The sequence below is a fragment of the Eubalaena glacialis genome, chromosome 9 (assembly GCF_028564815.1).
Source record: "Eubalaena glacialis isolate mEubGla1 chromosome 9, mEubGla1.1.hap2.+ XY, whole genome shotgun sequence".
In the NCBI taxonomy this organism is placed as follows: Eukaryota; Metazoa; Chordata; class Mammalia; order Artiodactyla; family Balaenidae; genus Eubalaena; species Eubalaena glacialis.
In genome coordinates this window covers 22,489,350-22,510,453 of record NC_083724.1, presented here as the reverse complement: position 1 = coordinate 22,510,453, position 21,104 = coordinate 22,489,350, and the positions used below count along the sequence as shown (strand labels likewise).

Here is a 21,104-nt window from a genome sequence, read left to right as displayed (position 1 = left end):
CACAGGGAGTAAGGCAAGGAGCTAATGGCTATGAGCACTGCTCTGGGCAGTAACGAGCAACATGTCCCCAGTGTGATTTTTCCCTTGGGTTTATCCTTCCTTCCTTCTTCTTTCTTCCAGAGTGGTAAAACATGACTCTAGGAATAAATCCAGCTAAAACAAAGGACTGGGATTTGGGCAGCAAAGTTCTGTTGGAGACAACACTGGGAGAAATCTCAGGATGGCTGCGAGGCTAGTGAGCGCAGCCCACGTCGAGCAAGCAGCATCTCGATGGGGCTGAGCATTTGTGTCTGAGACCACAGCAGGCTGCTCCGGGACCCGAAACAACAGGGCAGCTGAGAAGCTTGTGGGCAAAGGCTCACGTGGAAAACAAGGCTCCTGACCTGGGAGAGACACCAACAGACTACACTGGTCTCGGTTGTGGTAGTGATTTACGTGTAGGAATGAAGGTGTTTACTTCACCATGGGCAGACCTATGGGATACAGGTTTGGGGCAGCAGGTTCCAGGAAATGACGAATGGCAAAGCATAGCATTCACTCCCTCCAGGTTCTTTCCCCCCCCCACACACACCCAACCCCCATTTTTCTCATTTCTCAGCCAAAGCTGAAGTGCTGTTACATTTCTCTAGAAGAAATGGCATCAGGCCCTTATACTGCAGGAAACGAGCTTATGAAAAAGAATGTTGCTGTTGTCAATAGAGTCAAGATGGATTCCCAAGAGCTGAGGAATTCAAAGGCACAGAAAGAGTATTTTGCAGTTTTCAGCAGACCCTGAACACTGGGGTCTATGCCTATTTGGCACACACACCAGGGCCATGCCTATTTGGAGTCATGCTGGTAGGGAGATGACAGCCCTGAGCCTTAGTTTCACATCAGTCTCATATCTCTCCACTTACTCTTTTTTTTTTAATTTATTTATTTGGGCTGCACCGGGTCTTAGTTGCGGCATGCAGGATCTTTAGTTGCAGTATGCGGGCTTCTCAGTTGCTGCATGCATGTGGGATCTAGTTCTCCAACCAGGGACCGAACCAGGGCCCCCTGTATTGGGAGCACGGATTCCAACCCACTGGACCACCAGGAAAGTCCATCTCCACTTACTCTTGACCCACTCAAGTCAAAAGGCAGGGAAAGTATGGGAGATGATAAACTGCAGGAGGAACCCAGGCATGGCCCCATCACTCCCAAAGAGGGACAATGGCACCTTTGTCAAGGCCTCTGGCATTTTGGAATGCCCTCACACCACAAGTACCACAGAGCTTCTTCCTCTGGGTTATGGCTCATAGCAAAGTTTCCATGATCGCCAGGAGTCATTCCGGGGACAGCCTGGGGGCCAGAATATCTGCAGGTTCTCCAGCACTAGAACCCCTGCAACTCATTCCTCATCTATACGCAGTGACATCCAGAGGCCTACCTGCAACAAGCTCCTGAACTTGACTTGAGCTCTGCAGAGTACAATAAACACCAGGTTCCAGGATTTCTCAGAATTCAAGAACTAGGATTCACAATCTTCTGGTTCCAGGCAAGCAATGGATAACTGCTGATACCCCAAAACTTGCTAAGCTTCTGCCCCACCTAAAGACACTGATGGGCTTCCCTGGTGGCGCAGTGGTTGAGAATCTGCCTGCTAATGCAGGGGACACGGGTTTGAGCCCTGGTCTGGGAAGATCCCACATGCCGCGGAGCAACTAGGTCCGTGAGCCACAACTACTGAGCCTGCGCGTCTGGAGCCTGTGCTCGGCAACAAAAGAGGCCACGATAGTGAGAGGCCTGCGCACCGCGATGAAGAGTGGCCCCCGCTTGCCGCAACTAGAGAAAGCCCTCGCACAGACACGAAGACCCAATACAGCCAAAAAGAAATAAATAATTAATTAATTAAAAGAGAGTGAGGAAAACTTACCTCTTCATACTCTTAAAAAAAAAAATAAAGACACTGATGTTTCTGTGGCAACTGTGATTATGGAAGAAACTCAGTGTCATCAGGAAAAGTCATCAATCAGCTTTTACAAAGTGATAAATGGGGACCTCAAAAAAAAAAAGGTCATGGGAATAACTGCCAATGGATATGGGACTTCTTTTTGGTGTTAATGAGATGTTCTAAAATTAGATAGTGGAGATTATTGCACAACTTTGTGAATTATACTGAAAACAACTGAATTGTACCCTTCAAAAGGGTAGATTTTACGGTTTGTGAACTATATCTCAATTTTTTTTTTTTAAAGGGGAAGGTCACTAAATAATTACAAGGAGTAGAATAAATAGAAGCAGAGCCTAGATCAGGTTTTTATTCCAGGAAGATTGGTTCTTCCTAGGTTGACATCTATTTGGATCTTGCATAAAATATTTCTTTCTTCTTCTTCTTCTTCTTCTTACCTTTTTAAAAACAGAAAGCATTCTTGGAAACTATACTGATATATACAGTTACAAAAGTTTTTCCTGTCAAACTCCCACAGCCTTGAAAACACAATTTCAGGTATCACGTCCTCCAGTCTCTCACCCACTTCCAAGGTAAGTGCCCCCACAGATTCTGGATTCTGGAAAGGGCCCTTTGCTTACCTATGACTAACACTTTATACGAAATTAGCTGTCTGCCGTCACCTCCCACTAGCATAGCCTTGGCACATAGGAAGTGCATGAAAAATGTAAATATATTGAATGAACTGAACACCAGATCATCATCTTGTAAGGGTTGTTTTTTTTTTTTTTTTTAATATTTATTTATTTATTTGGCCGCACCAGGTCTTAGTTGTGGCACACGGGATCTTCGTTGCCCTGAGCAGGATCTTCCTTGAGGCATGTGGGCTCTTAATTGCAGCATGCGGGATCTAGTTCCCTGACCGGGAATCGAACCAGGCCCCCTGAGTTGGGAGCACAGAGTGTTAACCGCTGGACCACCAGCGAAGTCCTGAGGTTCTTTTTTTTTTATTAGTATCTTTTTTTTTTTTTTTAAGGCACCTAATTTAATTCTGCAACACTGCACTTCTGCAATCATGTAGCAAGTAATTTGCTACCTAAAACAACAAGATATTGTAAAATGTTTTCTTTGAGGGAATGTGTTCATTCATGCCAAGAATAAATCAAATGTCCCCTTTGAGGGATTTTTACCTTGGTACAGGTCAAGAGGGAGAATGAATCGGAGCATCAAAACCTGTGGTTCCTGGTGGGTACAAAGATAAAAAATGCTTTCCTCTCTTTTTTTCTCCCCCAAACCTTTAAATATCACAAAGCTTTTAAGGAGAGTCATTAAGACTATGCAAAGCCATCTTAGAACCAGGAGTCTTTTCCTGCCTTTCCTCTTCATTACTGTTCAAAGATTTTCTTAGAAAACCTAAGAGCTATATTATCATGACAGGCTGTAAATAGAGTTCAGATAATACAGGAGCTACTGAAAATTAGGAGGGTTTTGCTCACCCCTTGTATTTGACCAACATATGCCCAAAATCTGACCTTCAAAGCTACTGAGGTCCTAAAAGCTCGACTTATTCACTCCTCACTCAACTTATTCCTCCAGGAGACAAGCCCACGTCTCTAACAGGTGCAGCATGCTGCTGCATCACAGGGCCCACCCCCTGGGCAGTGTGCACAGAGCTGGCGGGTACCAGAGTCACTTCAAGGAAACTGCAGATGGCACACCATCTCGGAGAGCCCCCCCTTGTTGTTTGTTATAAAACTTTTCAAACACACAGAACAAGAAAAAGAATATTACAGTCTCCCCTAGTCCCACCCCTACCCCCAAGATTCAACAATCGTTCACATTTTGCCATTTAAAGTACCTTACAGATAAAATAACACTAGATACTTCATAATAACACCCCTAGGTACTTCAGCATGCAGCTCCCAAAATAAGAATATTATCCTAAATACCCCAGTACAGTTATTCCCTCTAACAAAGTGAACAATAATTCCCTAATATTAACTAATACTTAGTCCAAATCCAAATTTCCCTCATAGACAAAGGAGAGTCCCTCCCTTAAATCACACTATGTCCTGTCCCCACCCTCACCCTCTTCCACATCCCAGGTACCAGGCACCGTCCTGCCATCACCATGTTGCCATCACTGCAGCCCCCTTCCCGAGTACCTGTGCAAAAGGTGCCGTCATTGGGGATGAACGTCTTGTTGTTGTTTGTGGCTCGATATCCTTCTAGGCAAATGCAATAAAAGCCTCCGAGTGTATTGTGACAAGATGTGTGGTTCCCACAGACCACAGTGGCTCCGAACTGGCACTCATTTTTATCTGTTGATACATTGAGACAACGCACAGAAAGGGCTGTCAATCCATACCACGATCAACCACCCAGACTGTTCTCCTGTGTTATGGACTTGAGAATCAATATTCTGTGACAACAGCAGAAAGATCGATTTCCCCAGCCTCTTCTCCTCTCACTATGCTTCTCAGACTACAGGACACGGGCCCCTCGTAGTCTCGCACCAGGTGTATTACAAAACCACAAGAGAAACCCAACATCTCAATCTGATAGTCCATCTTATTTGAAGCTTGGGAGAAGGGAATGCTTTTTGAACTTCTCCACACGTAAAAAGATCTTGTCATAGGCCTGGGGAAACAAATCCAACAGAATCCCACTTTTCCAGCCCAACCATTCTCTTGCTTTTTTTTTTAACGAAAACCAGAGTAGGATGATTTTACATCCAATGATTAACTGGAAAATTTGTTACTTCTGAGTTACCAGGAGACACAATGGAATTAGTGCTCAAGCCTCATCCAGGGGCAGGGCTAATATTGAGGCAGGAGCAGCTCCTGCTAACCGTCAGTGATCCATATAAATAATGTAAATCACCCAGTGAGGAGGGGCTGGAACATGGGATGCTTGATGAGACCACAGAACCTGCCCCGAGCATTTCTAATTCAACAATTTGACATCAATGTAAAATGAAAGTAAACCTCCCTCCCATCTCTGTCCTCCAGCCCAGGGGTCAGCAAACTTTTTCTGTCAAAGGCCAGTCATAGGTCTCCAATTGCAACTGCTCATCCATGCTTTGGAGCACAAAAGCAGTCCCAGACAATTGGTAAACAAATTAGCAATGAAAAACAGGCGGCAGTGAAGTTTGGCCCCCAAGCTCCAGTTTGCTGACTCTGCCCTAACCTCTACCATCAGAGGAAACTCCTGTGACCAACTTCTTTTGCATCCTTTGAGAGCTGATCTAACCAGCTAGTTTTTTGGTGGGGGGATGTCATCAACTTATGAACTGGAGTTTTCTTGTCTGTTATTTAGTGTTTTATTCCACTACTGGTTCCCTCAAAGCAGTTCAGTCACCTCCCACAATTGCACTCCATTCCTGCTAACTCAAGAGCCAACCCCCCTGCCCCCCGCCAGCCCCACTCAAAATCTGGTGGGGTTTTTTTTTTTCATTTTTCTTATATTATCTTTTTTTAAATTTAATTAAACCTGGAACACTATTCATCATTAAAACCGTCTGTGGTAAGATCTGCATGAGAGTTCAGACTAGCAGAACAGACCCTCAAGGCATTGCCAGGCCAAGTGTCCAATCAGTCCAGCTTACTGAGCAGGGCACGGGGGTTTCAGATACAAGTCCACCTGTGCATAAGATGGAATATTCCTGTCCTTTGCCATTGTTTCTGAGGTGTATCTCCCCTGCAGACTTCATCAGAAGGGACATCTGGGTTTGTATGGGATTCTAGAATTCTTAGGTCCCTAGATGTAATACCATGTTATAGCACCTCTGGCACACCTATGATCTTACCTGTAACCTACGGCATGGTCTCATCAGGCCAAGTACTGGGATATGCAGTGTCTAGTGTTTGGGAGCAAGTACTACATAAATTAATAAAGCCCCCTCCACCCATTCCGAGAAGTTTCTATTGTTCAGAAGTCAAAGAATAATCAAGATCGCAGTGAGCTTTCATGAAAGGAGGACTTCAGTAGGGGAGGGAGTAGAAAAGGCTTGTCCGTGCTCCCCAATCCCAACTTCATTTCCAAGCACCTGCTCGTAAGCAGTGGGGGAAGAATCTTATGGGCAGAATTCTAAAGAGAGAAGGGTCAAGAAGGCCCAACTCCAGCCTGCAGGAACGGGCAATGGTGTGTGATTGTGAAAACGTGTACCTGTGAAGTAGAAGATGACTTTTTTAACTCAGGACTTAATTGCCATTTTTCTTTAGGGAGGAAAAACAAAACAAAACAAAAACAAAGATACCATAACAAGGCTGTATATACTGTCAATCCACAGCTACAAGGCAAAACTATCTATATTTTTACTGCAGGTAACATGGTTGCTGGGAGAAAACTGTGATTATCTTAACATTCACTACTACAAAGTTACTATGAAACTCTCCCTCTCTCTGAATGGGGCTTGAACCTGGGTATTGTCTGACTCTCATGGCATGGTGAATGCTATGAGACAAAAAATTATCCCAGATGTTTCTAGCCTAAAGGTCTCTGTATTTCTTTAAGTCATCCAAGACCCTAAAGGGTCACAACTACAAAAAATCTGGAGGATGGATTCTGGTAGACATGAGACTCAAAGCAACAGTATTTCACCAATCAGCCAAAAAGTTGGCAATTGTGTTTTGTTTTTCCCCATGGTACTAAATAGTTTCCTATCAAAACAACTAGAGAAATTAAAAAATGCAATACTCACTCGAGTTAAGTTAAACAGATTTCAAATCTGTGTTAGGTCAGAGAGTTTCCAGAGATTCAAGTTCAATGACCTCTAACATGAGGGATAATTCCTTGGAAACGCTAGAGAAAGGATACATCTCAACACTAAAACAAAGACTTATTATAATTGACAAAACTTCTTGTAATAAAAACACATGAACAAAATAATGTTTTCCTCCCAAGGACATCAACTCTTTAACTCTAGAGAATCTTGTTTCTTGACTCAACTTTTCAACTTAACCCAGGATTCAGAACTTACCAATACACTGAGTCCTCCCATTGCCCACAAATCCGTATTTGCAAACACACATCTTCTTCCCTCCTCTTTGCAAGCAGGTAGCATGTTCATGGCAAGTGGCACAGACATCTAAAGCTGAATCATAAATTATATATATCAGGAAAAGAACATTTCAATCACCTACTCTAGGTGAGTCACATTTTGGGTAATAAACAGTTAAAATGGAGAACCAAAATTTGAATACCAATATTATGAAGGGTAGACCTTATCCCATCCTTAGAAACCTGCAATGGCTACCCATTGCCCATGGAGTAAAGTGCAAATCCCTCTACCTGGCAATCAATGCTCTTATCCGTCTAACCCCAGACTAACTCCTGCAGCCTCACTGCTCCCAAACCCAAATACACACAGTGTTCTCCAGGCAAGAGGCCAACTACTCTTTTCCATACATACATGCTAGCCACTGTCTTTTGTCATGCCATAGTCACGATGTTCCCTTCGTCTAGACTGCTTATCTTTCCTTCTCTGTCCAACTAGCACCTATTCTTATTTCAAGACCCAGTTTAATCATCACACTCTCCCTGAGGTATTCCGCATTCCTCCATTCTTGAGGAAAATTAAATCTTCCTCTGTGCTCCCCTAACACTTGTACATTTCCATATCAATCATATTAATTTGTCAGTATATTCTATTCCACCTCTGTCTTCCCAGCTTGCTATTATGAACGAGCTTCTCAAGGACAGGGATTATGTCATTTGCCCATACATCATTATGGCATGGTATAAACATTCACTGTATTTTTATTGACCAACTGGATAAAGGAAACTGCAGTCCTACTACCTACAACTTAAAAAGCAAATGGAAGGGAGAAGAACTCATCTATTGCCCTATCCATTTTCCTTTTAGGGAAACAGTGGTGAATGTGTTTAAAATGTCAGTGAGATAACAGCCAGCTCCCAGCAGGATGACCAGATCCCAATTATTTAGATAAGCAGCAAAAATGTTTGGGGCTAAAATTCCTGAAACATTCAAATCTACCAGATGGTGATACATGGCCCAAGATCAAACAAGAATTTCTACCCGAGGCTATGTGGGATACTGTGTTGCATTCCCAGTGTCTGTAATATCAGGAGTGGCCTAGTAAGGAGAACATATCAGCATGGAATTTCATCTTAGTCTTGGCCCCATTACCACCCAGGTAATAAAGACTTAGCTCTCCGGCCGCTCTAGGCATGAAACCAACTGAGAAAGGGATATATATAAATTCTCTTAACCATGCTTGCTTTTTTTTTTTTTAAACAAAATATAACACAAAAATGAGACAAGCCATGCTTATCACTAATACTAAATTAACCATAGGATATTTACAAAATTTATTATATCCCAGACCATAAAGAAAAATGCAACAAGTTTCAAAAAAGTAGAAATTATAGAGGTCATACTGACTACCATGTGATAATGTAATAAAACTACAAAATAAAACATAAGACTTGCATTCCCAAAAGAAAACCTACTTGGAAACTACAGAACACTCTCCTAAATAATTCTTGGGGCAAAGAGGATATCAACATTGAAATGTTTAATACCGGACATAAAAGCTTATCTACACCAGAAAATCTGAGTTTGACATGTTTTTATATTTTAAAAGAGAGAAAGAAAAGCAGGCAGCTGGGGGGATGGGGGAAACTAAAATTTTAATACAAGAAGCTTGAAAAAAAGGAAAAAACAAAATAGGGGTTTATGAGGGGGGTGGTTAGGACTCAGTAAAGATTAAAAAGATGTTAAAGAATTAGAAAATATATTCAAATTCATTGGAAAAACAAAAAACTTTTGCCAAAGTCAGTGCATCATAAAGACCAGTAGTCAAAACTCAAGACCAGTAAAGGAAAAAAGGGTATATACAAACATACAACATTAGGAATAAGAAAGAGCTTGTAACAAAAAATACATAACAATTTCTTTTAAATTACAAATGAAAGACTTCCAGTTAAACACAGCAGATTTAATACACTTGCAACCCTCACCCAAAAATTTAAAAATGAAATCAAGGACCAGAAAGGTATAAACCCTGGGAGAGAAGATGACAGCAGACAAGGATGTTGACAATATTTCAGAAGATGAAAGAGATGGACATATGGGAACTGCCTGAGAGGAAGAAGTAAAAGCCAAGGAAGGAAGGAAGGAAGGAAAGGAAGGAAGGAAGGGAGGGAGGGAGGGAGGGAGGGAGGGAAGGAAGGAGGGAGGGAGGGGAAATTAATTAAAATAAAATTTAAAACGTAAATAAAAGCCAACTTGAAAGGCTCAGGAATGGAGTCACTTAGCACCCCAGAAGGCAAGCATAAAGGGTAGGGGCTGAGAGTTAAGGAACAAGTTGAAAATATGGAGGAGTAGTTAGATGCTCAGATCCCCTAACTCACCCTGGCATAAGATGGAGTTTTACAACCTGGAGAAAACAGACCAGGAAGGCTCCTGATTATAGGGGCAACAGACAGAGCTGAAGGGAGAATGGGTCCCCATACTAAATGTCCACCAATATGGGGTAAATCTATTTAACCATTTTAACATTTTAATACACAACATTTTAAAACAGTACCATAAGGACACTGTCAATCCATAATCACATGCAACCAAAATCCTGGAAATACCTTCTAAATAATGGGTCCTGGGTCACCTCCACAAACCCAGCTGTGGTCAACCATATAATGATGAACACTCACCCCAGCGTGTGCGGGCAGTGCAATAATAGATATAAACGCTAAACTTTTTTTTTTGAAGTATGGTTGATTTACAGTATTATGTTAGTTTCAGGTGTACAGCAAAGTGATTCAGTTATACATATATATGTATGTATCTGTATTCTTTTTTTCTATTGACACAAACACTATACTAATGAAATAAACAATAAAATGATAAGATGCTTGATTTTTTTCCTATATGGAATACTTATCTTTATAAAGATGGCAGCATTTTTATATCCATCCAGTTCCAGAAACTTACATTAGATAGAAAATGATTACTTCATGTAACAGTTGAGAGAATCTAATAAACACGAAATATTAAGAAGCAGAGTAGTACCACCCACAGGCTCTGATCTTGTTAAACCACAGGCTCTGATTGAGTTGGTCTGGGGTGAGACCCTATATTTTGCATTTCTAACAAGCTGCCATGTGGACTACATTTTGAGTAGCAGGGATTCAAGGGCCCCTGAAGTCCTTTCCCTCTAATGTTCTGACACTTCATTCTTAGGGTACCTGTTTTAATGATCCATTAGGAATAATTTAGCATAAGTGTAGCCCCAAGGACAGCACCTGTCATGTTTGGCTCAATAAATGCTTGTTTCCCATACTGGCGAAAAGGACAACATGTGTGCCAGTCTACCAAGGGCTTCCCACACCACCTGCAGAAGAGAAAGTGGTTTCCAGAGGTAGAGGGACCTCAGCTGAAGCTTCTTGTTCTGCCATGACTAGCCCAGTCTGCAGGGCCTAGTAGGGAGGCCCTCTGAGTTCTAATTGCTTGAGGGATAAAGTTGTCTTCTGGGAAAAAAAAAAGGGGGTGGGTAGGAAGCACAACCTCAATACAAGGAAAAGGGGCTTCCCTGGTGGCGCAGTGGTTGAGAATCTGCCTGATAATGCAGGGGACACGGGTTCGTGCCCTGGTCTGGGAAGATCCCACATGCCGCGGAGCAACTAGGCCCGTGAGCCACAACTACTGAGCCTGCGCGTCTGGAGCTTGTGCTCCGCAACAAGAGAGGCCGCGATAGTGAGAGGCCCGCGCACTGCGATGAAGAGTGGCCCCTGCTCTCCACAACTGGAGAAAGCCCTCACACAGAAACGAAGACCCAACACAGCCAAAAATAAATAAATAAATAAATAATAAATTAAAAAAAAAAAAATGCAAGGAAAGGCAGGGGCTGGGGTGGGGTTGGGGGCTGCTTCTGACCACACAATAGTGTCCATTGGTCACAAGCTCAGTTAAGAATCACTGGAGGGCTTCCTTGGTGGCGCAGTGGTTGAGAGTCTGCCTGCCGATGCAGGGGACACAGGTTCGAGCCCTGGTCCGGGAAGATCCCACATGCCGCGGAGCAACTAAGCCCGTGCGCCACAACTACTGAGCCTGCGTGTCTGGAGCTGTGCTCCGCAACGAGAGGCCGCGACAGTGAGAGGCCCGCGCACTGCGATGAAGAGTGGCCCCTGCTCTCCACAACTGGAGAAAGCCCTCACACAGAAACGAAGAACCAACACAGCCAAAAATAAAGAAAGAAAGAAAGAAAGAAAGAATCGCTGGAGAAGAGCATAAATGTATACAACTAGTCTACAAAGCAATTTTGCAACAATGTTAAATTTTGCAGACATTAATTACATATTTATTCCTTTCTAGTTTATAGTTTTTTACTGCTACATAATGAATTACTCCAAAACTTAGCAACTTAAAACAACAATAAACATCTGTTGTCTCTCTCTCTCTTTCTCTCTCTCTCTCTCACACACACACACACACACACACAAACACACAGACTCACTGGAGACAGAGTAACCAATTCAACCCAGTTTTAATACTGAAAGTCCCCTGTCCCAGGAAACCCCTCAGTTCGGTGCAAACCAAGACAGTTGATCATCCTACTTGGAGAGCTTGTTAAAACAGACTCCCCAGAGAGTTTGATTCAGTAGGTGTGGGTGGGGCCTGGAAATCTGCATTTCTAAGAAGCTCCCAGATGCACCACAGTACCAGCAACACTGAAAGTCTCCCTCAATCTCAAGGACTTGCGTCAGAATCCTGGAGGAAGAAAAGGTAATACCGAAGACATCTTTCACCAAGTCTAGACTGAGGCACAGCATAGCTATGGGACCAACGTGACAGAGAGAATAACCCAATGGGGAAGAATTCTCCAGGCCTGTGTCAAGACCACTGTGCCTTCCTTATAACCTGGGGGTGGAACTGTGTCAGACAGCAGCTTCACATCCATGTCAAGGATGACTTGACTTCTGTCTTCAGCAGATTCTGCTCAGGAGAGCAGAGAGGTGGCTGCCACACAGTAACTGAGGGGACTACTACAGGGGCGAGGGATCCCCCTCTTCCCTTTGCCCTAGGGATGCCTAGAATTACTGGCAGAGAAACAGGAGAGCGCGGACTCCAAAAATCTAGGAGGAAAAGCCTGACAAGTACTCTTTGTTACTGTTATTGTGTCCCCCAGCTGAGGGTTGCCACCCTAGATTCACTTCCCTTCTCTACCCTGTAGTGACTAAGCCAGCTAAAACCACATCCAACAATGAGAGGACCAGACAGGTTTTGGTGTCTCAACCTCGGTTGGAGTCTTCTCTCTTGCTCCCTAATTATGTGATCGGAGGCAAATGAAACTGTCAGAGCTCTGGTTTTAATCTGTAAGACGGAGATCGTGTTGCGAAGATTAAATGAGAAATATAAATGCTGTATGAGCTCAAAGCACTAGACAAAGAGCTAATTCACATGAATATTTATGTCTCTTTCCATAGATATTGTTACTGTTGTTAGAAACAAGTCATGCATGATGCAGTGCCTGGTAGGAGACACACTGGTTCAGAGCAGGGTTGAGAGTGAGAGATCACTTGGGCTACAATCCTAGCTTGGCCACTTGCTAGCTGGGTAATCCTTGATAATCTCTGTGCCTCAGTATCCTGTAAATCTGTAATATGAGGATGATAATAAACCTACCTCATATGGTTGTTTTGAGGATTAAAGAGTAAATGAGTTAATACGCATAAAGCAATTAGAATGTGAGACATTATTAATACAACCACTCAACAGCTCTTTGTTAATGAGTAAATGAAGGTACTGACAGCTAGCCAGCTCCCAATTATACTAATGAAGAGAGTGATGGAGAGCTGCATTGATGCAAAAACCCAAAGCAACATCGCTGTGTGGACAGATGCCCAACCATGCATGGGGCTGATATTCTGGGAACCATAATACCTTCATTTCCATGATGACTCCCTGCTTCCTCCACATCCTCCCAGCCTTCTGGGTCATACCTGACTCAGAAGTTGGAAATTCAGCTTCCTCACCCTTTCAGCCCTGCTCACCCCTCCCTCCCCTCCCCCGCACACCACGTAAACCTCGACATCGGGATGGAGTGGAGGCTGCCAGCCTGAGACTGCTCCTCTCGCTCTGTATTTCAATACTCAAGCAACAAGTTACATGCACTCTTGAAATAACAGCAGCTGAACTGTGACAAAACAGTGAAGAGATTTTGTCCACTGTCAAGGGAAGAAGGAAGTGTTAAAAGCACAAATAGAGTGCTTGAATTCAAATCTTAATCTCATCCCCAGCCATTCACGGTCAGACCAAACAAGCCCACTGCACAGCCTTCCTGAGATCCTGTCTCTCAAACTCGTGGAGACATGTGGAAACAGATCCAATGACCTGAGGAAATAAGCAAAGGGGCACAAAGCTCAGGAAGAGAAAGTATTCCCAAGTCTTCTGCAATACTATGGAAAATTGCATTGCTTGTAAGAGACGGCATCAAATTCCAGAGACAGAAGGAACCTGAGAGACCTCCTCTCCAACATCCCTCACAGAAAAAAACAAAAACAAAAACATAGCCTGTGCTTTAAAAATCCGCCAAAGGACTTCCCTGGTGGTCCAGTGGTAAAGAATCCGCCTTCCAATGCAGGGGACGCGGGTTCCATCCCTGGTCGGGGAACTAAGATCCCACATGCAGTGGGGCAACTAAGCCTGTGCCACAACTACTGAGCCTGCGCGCCACAACTAGAGAGAAGCCCACGCACCGCAACGAGGAGCCTGCGCCACAACGAAAGATCCCGCATGCCGCAACTGACACGATGCAGCCAAAAAGAAAATAAATAAATAAATAAATAAATAAAATATTTTTTAAATAAAATAAAATAAAAATCTGCCAAGACAGACAGCACTCTACTCTTTCAAGCAGTATAATCCTTGTGGGGCAATGGGACCCATCATCCAGTCCCCTTCTCCTCCCCAACCCAGGGCTGTCATCCCCCATCAGGAACCCAGAACCTTTCCTTGTGTAAAACGGTTATCAGCCCGCAGCTGCTTTTGCTCTTTTGCCCTCTTCTGACCATTTTCCTGTTTGACCAAGACCAACTTGCAGAGGGGGTCCCACACCTGGCCTCCAGACTAGGAACCAACCCATGCCGAGCAGCCCTATGTCAATGCTTTTGAGCTCTGAGCAAAGCAGCCACACCCTAGGTTTATGTCCTGAATGTCACACATGAACAGGCTGCCTCACATTCTCGAGCAAGCTGAATACCTTTTTCTTTAAGATCCATGCAATTCAACCCCCCTGTCTCCTCTGCAGAGCTAAGGCCAATAGGCCTCTTGCCACCTTTGGCTGCAGAGACCTAGGAGCCCATTTTAGGATTTGCCCAGAAGCTGAGGATGTGCCCAGGGCCAAGTCCTTGGAGGGGGAACACAGGCCGTGGCGGGGATCGTCTTCACTGGCTCTAATCCTGCTCCAGTACTTTGAGCAACTGTAAGTCACTCCAAAACCACGCACCCGCCCCGTTTCCCCTCTTTCCTCCTCTTCCTCACTCTGAACAGGGAGTACGCTGCTGTGATTCATGATGACGGAGTGAAGACCAAGCCTACGGAACACACGATTCAGGAAGTCAGGTGCACTTTACACAGTAACAACTTCCCCAACCCTCTCCACCATCGCTCCCCAAGCCTCTCAAGGCCTCTGCCCACCCTCTGGCCTTCCCAAACCCCAGCCACTCCCAGACTCAGAGCAATGCCAGGAAAAGGTTAAGAAACAGGACTGACTGGTTCCAGCCCTCCTGGCCCATTCCTAACCTCTCTGTTCCCCTAGGGCTTGGCACCGTGCCCGCCCACCAACACCCTCCTGCTCTACCAACTATCACTTCACACTTCCCTCACACTCAGGCCACCTGACTTTGGCTCCTCCACTCTCTCCTCCCTGAAAACGTCTTGGATAACAATTAAATGTAATTCAGCAACGTTACCGTGAGAGACTGCATATACAAATGGACAACCCCAGACCACACATAAAAATAGAACTCTGACCCACAATCTGCAGCCATCGGTCTAGGAAGTCAAACCACAACCTCTGTAGCAATAAGTCCCAAGTGGTCAGGATTTAATCAATATTGGACAGCTTCCATAATTTTTGCCCACGCTTCAAACAGGACCAATCAGAGAAAGCCAAATACACTCCCCTAACCAATCACACGAAATGCCTGCTGTCAGAGAGAAGCTATCTCCAGCTTCCTCATGGCAACATCCTCCAACCAACCCGGGCATACCTGAAACCTTCCTTTCTGTTCCACTGTAAAGTTTTTACACTCCCCGGCCTGCCTGTGAGTCTCTGACAAATGTAAATGATGATCGCTGACTCTTTTGCTAGAGCAAGCTCTGAATGAACAGCCTTTGCCTGTTCTCATTTGAGTGGTCTTCGTTTATTTCCATACCAGATTCCTAATACAAGCCACAGTCCCTACTCACAAGGAGCTCTTAGTCTAGTAAACAATTACATTGCAATATGGTGTAAGTGTATAGAGCAAGGGTACCTTATAAATATGTATGTATATAAGTAAGTGTGTAGTGGCCCATGTAATACGGTACAGAGGGGCTTCCAGGAGGGAGGACAATTGGGCTGCTTTTGAAAAATGAACAGCACTAAGTAGCTAGCTGTGGGGGAAGGGAAGAGTTGTTCTCCATTCTTCTCCTTCCCTCCCCTCTCCCTATTGAGCTTTCCCACTTGTAGACCAACTTTGCTTTTTGACCTGCTCCAATAAATATCTCCTTTATTTTTCCATTTTCAGTTTCTCCCTCTACCCAATAATTCCCCTCATTCGTGCCGGAGTCTGCTTTACCACTGCCCCCAGCAAATAAATTTCTTGCACTGACCTGGCCAGCCCAACTAAATGCTATCTTCTCTTTCCTTCTATCTTCTTTAAAGAATACCTACTCTGCAGCCAAAGTCCTGCACTCACTTGAGCCCTCTGCATCTGGCTCTCACCCTCGCTGCTCTGCTAGCTCTGGCTTCCACTGACAGAGTCACCAAATCCAAAGCCTTGTTCTCAGTCTCCACTCACTTGTCTCCCCTTCCCCTGGTTTCCTTGATGCTCTACTAGCCCGGTCTTCCTCCGATCTATGTGGCCACTGCTCCTTCTCCTCCATGTGCATCTACCATCTGAACTTAGTCTTTCTAGGAATCTGTCCTTGGTCCTCTTACTCTTATCAACCTCAAGGCTTCAAGTGACCATCGAGTCTCCATCATTTGCACACACTTACTGTCCACAGTCTCAACTCCCTGCTGGTTTTATCTCTCCAAAAGTCCTAGCATTACCTCAAATTCAGGATCTCAAAAACAACTAGGCATCTTTCTTCCAAAATCTTTTTTTCTCCTCGCATAGACCCACATACCCAAGTCACCCAGTCCTAAACCCTTAGTGTTCCATCTTCCCTCTTCTGTTCCCTTGCACCTTAACATCTGTCACTAAGTCCTTCCAGTTCCCTTTCCACCTTATCACCTACATGCAGTCCTCATCTCCCGTTGTCATGACTGTGGGGCCAGTCTTCTGGCCTCAGAACTTCTAGAACAGATATTACAACTTCCTCAATGGCCCTAAGCATCCAGTCAGTTCTCACATTGACCACTGCAAGGAAACCTGCCCTTAATCAAACCAGGTTCTACACGGTTGTAAATGATGGGAAAATGCCTGCGTAAGGAGAGGAGGCTCAACCAGGCAACCCCGGCTTCCATTTCCCAAAATTCACCCCACAGCCATTAAGCAGTTGCAGATGGATGGCCTTAGGTAGTTACTTTGTTCAACCATCTCAGGCCAGCAAGCCAATGGGACCCCAGTGGACAGTTTCCTAGGCTACAGTCTTAACACAAAGATTCTGAAATAGGCTCCAAGCATCTGCAAGCTTTTATGCACACTGCCGTGGGAGACCAAGTTAGAGAAGGAAGCTAGAAAGCCCACCAGAGCATCTGATGTATTAAAATGGCCACTCCAGAAGGTTCGGCTGTAAAGAAAAACACCGTCCAGTGATGGTAAAAGTCCCAAGGTAAAGAGAATTGAGGGGAACAGGAGTCTGAGCCACAAAGTCCCCTCATACCTCCTTACATAGAATTTGCCATCGACTACAGGAGTGTTTCATTTTATGAGGGAAGCTGGAAGCTTTTCTTATACCAGTTTTTACATCACTCCCTGTACTAAAAGCTGCAGTGATTTCCAATGGCTACTCACTGCCCAGGAACAACTAAGTCTAAATGCCTTGGTCTGCCAATCACAACACTCTGCCTTCTGGTTAAATCCAATCTGCCTTTCTGCTCCCATTTCCCACGCACCTCCTACACACCAGTCAAACTGAAACACAGCCCCCATGCTTTCGTGCCTTCATGTGGTTCCTCACCTTGCCCCCTCCACCTGGAATTCATTCATTCTACACATATTTGTGGAGAGCTGACTGTGCCCTCTGCTATGAGTTGGGATGCCTTTTCCTCCTCTTCCCATATCCAAATATTACCAATCGTTGTTGGCCCAGTTCAAAGGTCACCTCATCCATGAGGCCACCAGATTCCCTTGGTCAGAAGTGGTCTTTCCCTCCTCTGACCACCCACCTCTTCAGAGCACTGATGGCGTTCTGCCTTTATTACAGTTATTTGAGTAAACGCCACCTCCCCTCCGTGTCTGAATCCTCTGCGTAACTCGTACCACGTTCAACACTGCGTTCTGCAGGGGGAATAAAAACTACTCCAACTGCCTAGAAATGGCTTATTTGCTTGTCTGTCTGCTGCAGAATATGAGCTCAGGACCAGCACAGGACCTCACATCCTTCACAGGGAAACTATTCAAGGACCATTCATCCGTTGAATGAATGGCTTAATGACTGCTTTATTCCCATAAACTTCCTTACACTTCTTCCTCACCGTATTAGCATCTGGTTCTTCATCAAAGGGAAAAAATTAAAAGGTAGAAAGACAACTGCTCCGGGTCAAGAATTTGTCGCGGAAAAGCCACAGCCGGGCCGGAAGCGTGACAGTGCAGGCGGAACGCCCTTCCACGCCCTCGCGCGCCGGGCGCGGCTCTCCTGGGGGGCCCCCCTCGCTCGCGCCCTGCCCCCACTCGCGCCAGGTCCCCCGGGGGCGCGGGCTGGGCCGCTGCGCACTTGTCTCCCGCAGCCCCGGACCGGGCCGGAGGCGGGGAAGCCCGCCCGGGAGGCCCTCCCGCTTCTCGGAGCCCCGCCCTCCGATCCCCCACCTGCGCCCCGCTACCGGGCTCCACGCCAGCCCGGCCCAGGGGCGGTGGAGCGTCCGGGGCGCGCCCGGCGTCGTCCGGGGCCGCCGCCCCCCACCCCGCGCCGCGCCTGCTCCCCGCCTGCGCTCCCCGCCTGCACTCACCGTCCGCGCCCGGCGCTCGGGGCACGCCGAGGGCCAGGCTGAGCAGCTGCAGGAGCGGCAGCAGGCGCCCAGGCGGGAAGCCGGCGCCCCGGGGACCCCGGGCCATGCCGCCGCCGCCGCCTCCCTCCCGGCGCGCCCGCGACTCCTCCTGCGGCCCCAAGGCGCCGAGATAAGGCGGCGGGCGCCTCGGGGAGGGGGCCGGGCGGGCCGCTTCCGGCGCCAAGCTAGGGAGCTGAGGGCTCCGCGGGGTCCCGGGGAGCGGCGGCGGCGGCGGCGCGCGGGCCCTTCCTCCCCGCCAGGCCCGCGCGCCGGGGGGGACGCTCGTTCAGCCACTCGCGGCTTCACCTGGCCGTGCCCCCTGCTGCGCGCCGGGCACGCGGGGGGCCCGGGGACACGCTGCGGGTCCGGCTTAGTGACACAGCTGAACGTAGAGTCCCGGACTGTGCCAGAAGGAAACGTCCCCCGTGCTCTAAGCGTGTGGAACGATCGCGGGATCCAAGGCGGTCGGGAGCTCAGGGAGGCACCCCCGGGATGGCAAAGGAAGAGGGGTGAGGGGCAGAAGGAGCGGGAATCTTCCAGGAGCTGAAAGCGAGCCGGGTGAGGTGGCTGCTCCAAGGGCGAGAAGCCGCCGGCCCAGGCCACCTAGGGGCGACAGGCTTGACCAGGCGACAAGACCGTCTGGGGCGAGAGAGCTGGCAGGACTTCCTGCTGCTCCGAGGACACTCAGCTTGGGGCGTCAGGGAGGCTTCAGGAAGAAGTAAGCGAAGACCTGAGAGTGAGAAGGGCGCGGGAGAGGAATCTAAGCGGTGAGAGGCGTGGGCAAAGAGACAGACTAGAGACTGTATTCTAGCAATGGCGAGCAGGACCTCCTCAGATTGGAACGGAAGGTTGGAGAGCGGCAGTGAGCTGCGGAAATAAGGAAGACTTCATAAACCAAGTCAAGGAGGTTGCTCAGAAGCTGTCACGGGGTTTTCAGCAGCGCGACCTCATCAGGAAAGGCTCCCAGGGTCGGCTCTGTGGGATTGGGATTGGGTCTGAGGAGGCAGGGAGACTGCCTGGAGCTGCTTCAGGGTTCCAGGCAAGAGAGGACACGTCCAGGAGCAGGGCATTGACAATGAGTATGGAGAGAAGTGGCAAATGAGAGTGGTATTGGGTGGAATCCACTGGATTTTATGGCCAGTGGACTGTGGTGGACAAGGAAAGAGAAATTACAGATGTCACCGAAACTTTTGGTTTGGGCAACTGGGTTGATGGTGGCAGGAGTCACTGAGACAGAAACACGAAGGGAATTGTGGCAAGTTAGGGTAGAGAGGCTGCAGGGGGAGAAAAATAAGTTCCAGGTTGAAGGCTTTCAGCTCGGGATGTCTGTAGGGCTCCCCAAGAGCAGAGCCCCCCCACTCCTTCACCCATATCCTCACTTGCTTTCTCTCTGTGCCTTGAGCCCACTCTAACCCTAACCACCCATGCACACGCCCATATAAGGGCTCAACTTGTTGTGCAGCCTTAAAAAGAAGTCGTTAAAAATACACTTCCTAGGCCCTTTTGCAGCAGGCTTTCTTGCTAATTATTTTTTGCTCAGCAAAGATAAGAGCCTGCTTTGGGGAGTAGGAGATGGACAGTGCAAGTATTGCAAACTGTCTCCTATTATTTAGACAGTTTCTTTGTTAAGCTCCGCTCTCCATGAACTTTGAAATCATGTCACTGTTTCAACAAAAATACATTCAAGACATTTTTAAGCCAACCTATACCTCTCCTTCTCTGCCATGCTCCCCTGAAAAATAAATAAATTTAAATACATTTGTGTATATATGTGTATAAGTATATATATATATATATATTTTTTTTTTTAATTGGTGATGTCAGGGAAAAATATCCAAAACTTGGAAATGGGCAAAAGAGATTACTGGGTGTCTTTTCAGTGGGGTGCTGGGTGCTGTGTAGTAGCCCTTCTGGAGATTGATTCTAGAGGGTTGTGCACCTTTGATGGACTTTCTACTGACTAGGCTATTTATAACTCTGTAGGGGTAAAGTTAACTTGCAGAAAGTTGATGATAATGCAAAAGATTCTTGTCCATATCAATGCAAGTTAATTTTTCCAGTAGAGATATGGGTGATTTCTGCCAGATAAAAAATAAGATAAACCTAATTAGATTTTGTCTTATATGACATAAATCAGTTACCCAGTTTTGCATCTATTAGCAAATTAATTTCATCATTCCTAACTGAAATAGATCTAATATATATACATATATGTTCTTCAAATTTTCCTTTAAACCTTATTATCTTACTAGTTCTCCTTTGAAGTCAACATCTTGCTGAGTCCCTCATGAATTGGTTAAATAAAATCTTAGATAAGTTTTCATTTTATGTTTGCATGAACCATGTTTTTTAAATTTTGAAAATTTTACGTTAGTACAGTACGTCATACTCATATTCTACATTAGATTGTGTGACTTTCATCAGTTCTTTTTATTGGCTCATTTTTTGCTTTCAAACAAATATTTTTTTGCAAAAAAAAAAAAAAAAAAACTACAACCTACCCAATGGTGAGTTCATGGAATCACAGAATGAAAAATTATCTCCTCATCAGTATTTGTCACTAGAATTAAAAGAGAATATTAAACCAGCGTTAAATTTGGAGCAATGAGATTATTGCCGAGAAAATATTTAGCTTAAGAAAAATGTTCTTCTTTTAAGAGAGCACGGCCAATACACAAATATCTTCTAAAAGAGAATTTAGAGAGAGCTCTTTTTTTCCATGATATCAAGATTTTAATGATTTCATCTAAGAAAAAATTGACTTTTGGTTTCAAGATGGCATCATAAACCCTAAAAGATCTCTCTCCCCT

The 21,104-nt window shown here is 45.7% G+C and overlaps 1 protein-coding gene across 2 annotated transcripts in view; it reads right to left on the bottom strand.

Moving 5' to 3' along the window:
- Positions 1-18,393, bottom strand: part of SUSD1 (sushi domain containing 1) — a 124,065-nt gene extending 105,672 nt beyond the window's left edge. The window contains exons 1-3 of one of the 2 annotated variants that reach the window (XM_061201030.1): positions 18,256-18,393; positions 6,894-7,007; positions 4,078-4,233 (exon numbers count right to left, since the gene is read on the bottom strand). In XM_061201030.1, coding sequence (XP_061057013.1) covers positions 4,078-4,233; positions 6,894-7,007; positions 18,256-18,361 — 376 coding nt within the window. In that variant the 5' untranslated portion in view covers positions 18,362-18,393. The remainder of the gene's footprint in view (positions 1-4,077; positions 4,234-6,893; positions 7,008-18,255) is intronic. The other variant, XM_061201031.1, reaches the window with a different exon arrangement.
- Positions 18,394-21,104: the final 2,711 nt, after the last annotated feature.